The following is a 5,829-nucleotide window of genomic DNA, read 5'->3' as shown; positions in this document are numbered from 1 at the left end:
GAGGAAAGAGTGCAACAGATACATGTCAGTAATCTTGTCAAACAGATAGGTGCAGAGGCTACTATAATAGGAAATAATTACAAGGCTCAACTAGGTGAAGTAGCTTCCTCTACAATTGATCATTTACCTACTCCAGGCTTTATTAAGAGCTTAAGTGAACCACTGTAGGTTGGACCTGGCATTAATCTAGAGGTAACTCTTGGCCTTGTTCAATCTGGGCTGCAGCCCATTTCTGGCCAGTAACCCATTGGGCCATCTGGCGAGGTCTCACAGCCTTTAGGGCTAGCCAAAGTTGGTCTCAATCACACTGCATCATCTGAAGTAAGTGTCTCTGCCAGCCCAACCTTTTCAGGCTCAATTAGACACCGTATTAAAACAGGCAAAAAAAGAGACATCCGATCTAAGGGGCTCAAGAACACTCTGCTCCTGGGAATATTTACTGGTATTGCAAGAAGATTTGGGCAGAAAGGTACAGGGTCAAGCAAAGGAACATTCGAAGGTTCAATGTCAAGACCCTCTGTTGTTTCTCAGTCAAGTCAACACATAGGTAGCAAGCAGACCCCTTCTAGAACTGATTTACTACAAGAGGCTCAAGCAACAATGCAGTTGGGGCATAATTTGGGTATTGACTACAAGTGGCAGGAATTTGTGATTCTCAAGAAACTAACACTCATGGAGGAAAAGGACAATGAGAGGTTGGGAAGAGGAAACAGTGTGGTGGAGTAATCTGCTCCCTATGGGTGAATACAGAGAATTATTTGTTCTTATGAAGCTAATCAGCTGGAATATCCGAGGGGTAGATAGGCCAGAAAAGAGGAGAAAAATTAGGAAATTGTTGCTAGATAGGAAAATTGATATGGCTCTTCTTCAAGAAACAAAAAGATCATGTATCACCAGTTTGATGGTTAGAAGTGTGTGGCCTAGGGATCGGTTGGAATTTATGAATGTGGATGCAGATAGATTAGCAGGGGGTCACATATGTGTTTGGGATCCTGACATCTTCCAATTATCCAATTGTTGCAGTAATAGGCATTTCATTCTACTCTCAGGTAAACTTTACAACTTCTTTGATTGTGTAATTGTAAATATTTATGCTCCCAATAATGTTGCAAACAGAGGGAGATTATGGAAGACATTGCTCAAGCTGAAAGACTCTTTCCCACTGCCCTGGTGTCTTGGTGGTGACTTTAATGAGATAAGGAATTTAGGGAAAGAGTAGGTACATCTAGAAGGGATAGAGGCATGGAAAAGTTCAATGACTTCATAGATAGATGCGAGGTGATAGATGTACAACTGATAGGCAGAAAGTACACATGGTGCAATGCTCTTGATGGAAACAAACGGAGCCGTATAGACAGATTTCTCCTTAATCCGGAATGGCTAGAAATGTTTAAGTTCAAGCTTTGGGGGCTGCCCAGATTAGCCTCTGACCACTGTCCTATTGTACTAATGGAGGATGAGCGGGATTGGGGTCCTAAACCCTTTAAGTTTTTGAATGCTTGGATCTTGCACCCTACTTTTGCTTCAGTAGTAGAAACATCTTGGAAGGAAACACAAAGTGTTGGCATTGCTGGATTTATTTTACAGAGGAAGTTGCATAACTTGAAATTAGAATTAAAAATATGGAATAGAGAAGTCTATGGGAATGTTGCACACAAATTACAAGTTTCTGAGCATGAACTTAATGAACTTGATTTGAGAACAAAATCCAGGCCTCTGGATGAGAATGAACTGAAACAAAAAAGAGAAATAAGGGATGAAATGTGGAGATTGAGCAAAAAGTTGGAATGAGAATGGTTACAAAAATCTAGACTGGACTGGAACCTAAATGGTGATAGAAACACAAGATATTTTCATGTAATGGCTACTAGCAGGCAAAATAGAAACACCCTTAATTCCATCACAGTAGGGGCTGCAGTACTTAAGGAGCCAAACCAAGTTAAGCATGAGGTGTAGTCACATTTTTCTAATCATTTCTTAGAGGAATAGAGAAATAGACCTACACTTGTTGGGGAGTTCAAGAGTGTAAGGTCTAGTGATTCGTTCCATATGTTTGAAGCAGACTTTTCTGAAATGGAGATCTGGGTTGCAGTTAGTGAGTGTAATGGGAATAAAGCCCCAGGGCCAGATGGGTTCAACCTGATGTTTTTTCAAAAGAATTGGGGGACTATTAAGGAGGAGATGCTCAACTTCATGAAATAATTCCACTCTGGAGGTCGTTTGGTTTCAGGAGGCCTCGTTTGGGAACAGGCTAATTTAGTAATTTTTTGGCTATTTGGCTAAAAAGGTAGGTAAAAAAAACTTGTATGTTTGGGATAACTTTTTGGCTAATTACGAAAAGATGTGCAAAAAGTAGAGAGAAAAGAGAATCTTTGACTTTTTGGTATGAGTTGTTGGCTTTTTGGCTAATTTAGTAACTTTTTGGCTAATTGGCTAAAAAAGTAAGTCCCCAAACGGGTAGCACTTTTATCATCCTCATTCCAAAGAAAATAAAAGCTGTCAACCTTAAGGAGTTTAGGCCCATTAGCCTGGTTGGGTCAGTTTATAAGATACACTCCAAAGTCCTTGCCACTAGACTTAAAAGAGTTATTCACATGGTAATTGGTGATTCCCAGTTAGCTTTCATGGGTGAGAAAAACATACTTGATGGTATCTTGATTGCAAATGAAGTTGTTGATGGATGGACTAGAACCAAGAAAAAAGGGCTCCTGCTCAAATTAGATTTTGAAAAAGCTTTTGATTCCATTAGTTGGGATTTCCTATTTTCTATGCTATCTAACTTTGGGTTTGGAACCAAATGGATCTCCTGGATTAAAGAGTGTGTATCTACTGTAAAGCTCTCAATTCTTGTCAATGGTTCACCAACCAAGGAGTTTAGTCCTCAGAAAGGTATTATGCAAGGTGATCCCCTCTCACCATTTCTATTCATTCTGGTGGCAGAAGCACTGGACATTCTCCTACAGAGAGCAAGAGAATTGGGCCTACTAAAAGGGGTGAATATTAGAATCAACCAGGTGGTCCTTTCTCACTTGCAATTTGCAGATGATTCTCTTTTGTTCTGTCAACCTGAAGTTTCAGAAGTTCTGTGCCTAAAGAGGGTTCTCAGGTGCTTTGAACTAGCTTCAGGTCTCAAAATCAATTACCACAAGAGTGTTCTTTGTGGGGTTGGCATTTCTGATTCTTCTCACCATGAATTTGCCTCAGTACTGAATTGTAAGGCTCAAAAGCTCTCTCTCAAATATCTAGGTTTGCCATTAGTTGCTTGTCCAAGGAGAAAGAAGACTTGGAAACCTGTTATTGACAAAATTAAATTAAGGCTTGCTGGTTGGAAAAGGAGATTCCTCTCATTTGTAGGAAAACTAACTCTGATCAAAGCAGTCTTATCCAGCCTACCAGTGTATTTTTTTTGTCTCTGTTCTGGGTGCCTGAAGGTATAGCTAAGGAGATAGATCAAATTCAAGCAGCATTCTTATGGGGTGGCCCAGATTTAAAGAGAACATTACATCTAGTCAAATGGTCAGAGGTGACTAAGAGTATTAAGCAAGGTGGCCTAGGTATAAGAAGAATTAGAGATGTGAATGTCTGCTTACTTCTCAAATGGTGGTGGAGGTTTTCCAATGAACATGATTCACTTTGGAAGAAAGTTCTCTGCAGCAAATACAGATTTCAAGGAGGAGAATGGTTACCTATCCTAAGCCCTGTTATCACTAGTTCAAGGATTTGGGGTGACATTCTAACATCAGTTGAGTAGAGGGAAAATTTGTTGTTGTTCTATGTTTCTAACCTACAATTAAGAGTGGGAAATGGTTGCAGAATCAAATTCTGGCATGATAAATGGTGTGGAGGCATTATACTTAAAGAGGAATTCCCAAGGGTATTTCAGCTTTCTAATGACAAGGACTACTCTATTAAGGACCTGGTAGTTCATACAGCCTCCTCACAAAGCTGGGTTTTTAACTTTAGAAGACCCTTATTTGATTGGGAAAATGAGAAACTACTTAGACTCTCAGACACCTTGCAAGTAGCCCCTGTCCTGAATCTGGCAGTCAAGGATAGTGCATTATGGTTAGCGCAGAGTTCTGGCCAATCCCTAGTATCTGCTTTCTACAAGCATACCAATCTTGAATTTGGTGATAATGTCAGCTACAGTAGTATGGTTTGGATTAAATACCTTCCACCCAAAGTGCAATGTTTTGGTTGGTTTGCAAGGAGAAATAAGGTCAAAACATCAGTGTTTCTGCATAGATTGGGAATTCTAGATTGTAATACTTCTAGTTTATGCATTTTCTGTAAGGCTAGTATTGAAACATCTGAACATGTGCTTATCCTTTGTCCCTTGGTATGGAGAGTTTGGTCCGGCCTTTTGAAGTGGTGGAAGATCACTTGGGTGGTGCTTGGTTTTGTTCAAGGCCTGCTTGACTGGTGGTCAGGTTACTGCTGCAGGAAGGTTGAAAGAAAGATCTGGAGTGCCATTCCTCTGGTAGCTCTTTGGTCAATTTGGAAGCATAGAAATGAGTGCCTCTTTCAAGGTTCTCAACCCAAGTTGGAGGAATTACTGGAGCTCGTCATCACAAGATTTGCAATCAGGTATAAAGTTGCAACCAAAGGGACTCCATTCTTTATTGATGATTTCCTCCATAACATTTCACAAATTAGATTTTGTTTAGGTGGAAGGAATTAGGGGATCTGTTTTGTTGGGCAGTTAGCTCAGTCAATTTCTAGCAGATAGGTGAGTACTGGATCAGTATGTGAGTCTGGTGTTTGCAGCTTGTGGATCAGCTGGTGAGTGCTGGATTTTTTTTTTGAGCTACAATTGGGATCTCTAAAATTTACTCTGTTTGCAGCTCTGTCTCTCACTGTTTGTGTCACACCCCGAACCCGCCCCTAAAAGTTTGGGCATGACAAAAACATGCATCCGAGCATCGGTCACATACATATATACATATACAGATCCAGCCCTAGGATTGCGCGTATGACAAAAATATTATTTACAGTCCAACTATAATCGATAACAAAAATACGAACCCAAAAGCCCAACAAAACTTCATTAGATGCACGGGCGTCTCCAAGTGCCTGATTATATTTAGGTTGAGAAAAGGGAGACAGGTATCGGGGTTAGGACTGACCTCCCGGTTGAGCACCTACAGAAACAGACAAATTACAGAGTGAGCTACGCTCAGTGAATAATAGTATCCTCAAAGTAAGATACATAATATGTACTTCCGAGTTCACACGTTTAAGCCAAAGTTGTGTCACCTTCAGAACGACCCTAGGCCAGACATAACAGAACGGCCATTGGCCTAGAAATAGCAGAACGGCTAGTGACCTAGAAATGGCAGAACGACCATTGGCCCAGAAATAACAGAACGACCATTGGCCCAGAAATAGCAAAACGGCCATTGGCCCAGAAATAACAGAAATGTACACAAACTTCCTTTTCGTTTACATTCACATTACTTTGTAATCAACGTGCACTGAATGTAGTGATTCACGGAAAGCAAAACGGTAATAGCGATAAGCATTAATCGGTAAATGAAAGTGTAACCATTGCACTATTACTCACAGTGTTGTGGCGGGACGCGACTTCCTCCCGGAGTGTGCCCTACACACATAGAACTCACAATTTAGTTCAAACTCTTCTTAAATTCACATTCCAATTGTTAACTTCCAAGACATTAAGAAGCACTTTACACAATTCAAATACTAATTTCAACCATCCCAGAGGGTCAAATAGGTCAAATGGAGCATTACATGTTTCTCACCTTGGGCCGCACGTGCGGCTGTGAGCCCCGCATGTGCGGCAAAGGCTCTCGCACGCGAGGTAGTGAT

At 40.8% G+C, this 5,829-nt stretch overlaps 1 protein-coding gene across 1 annotated transcript; it reads left to right on the top strand.

Annotated features, from left to right (window-relative positions):
* The first annotated feature begins 1,242 nt into the window (after positions 1-1,242).
* LOC145795610 (uncharacterized) lies at positions 1,243-1,791 on the top strand. Its single transcript, XM_082880442.1, has one exon. The coding sequence runs from the start codon at positions 1,243-1,245 to the stop codon at positions 1,789-1,791; it is 549 nt and encodes a 182-aa protein (XP_082736568.1).
* The last annotated feature ends 4,038 nt before the right edge of the window (positions 1,792-5,829 follow it).

This window comes from Camellia sinensis, chromosome 7, assembly GCF_055761805.1.
Source record: "Camellia sinensis isolate YWXY chromosome 7, ASM5576180v1, whole genome shotgun sequence".
Lineage (NCBI taxonomy): Eukaryota > Viridiplantae > Streptophyta > Magnoliopsida > Ericales > Theaceae > Camellia > Camellia sinensis.
Note: the sequence above shows the minus strand (reverse complement) of the source record. Positions and strands in the feature narration are given on the sequence as shown.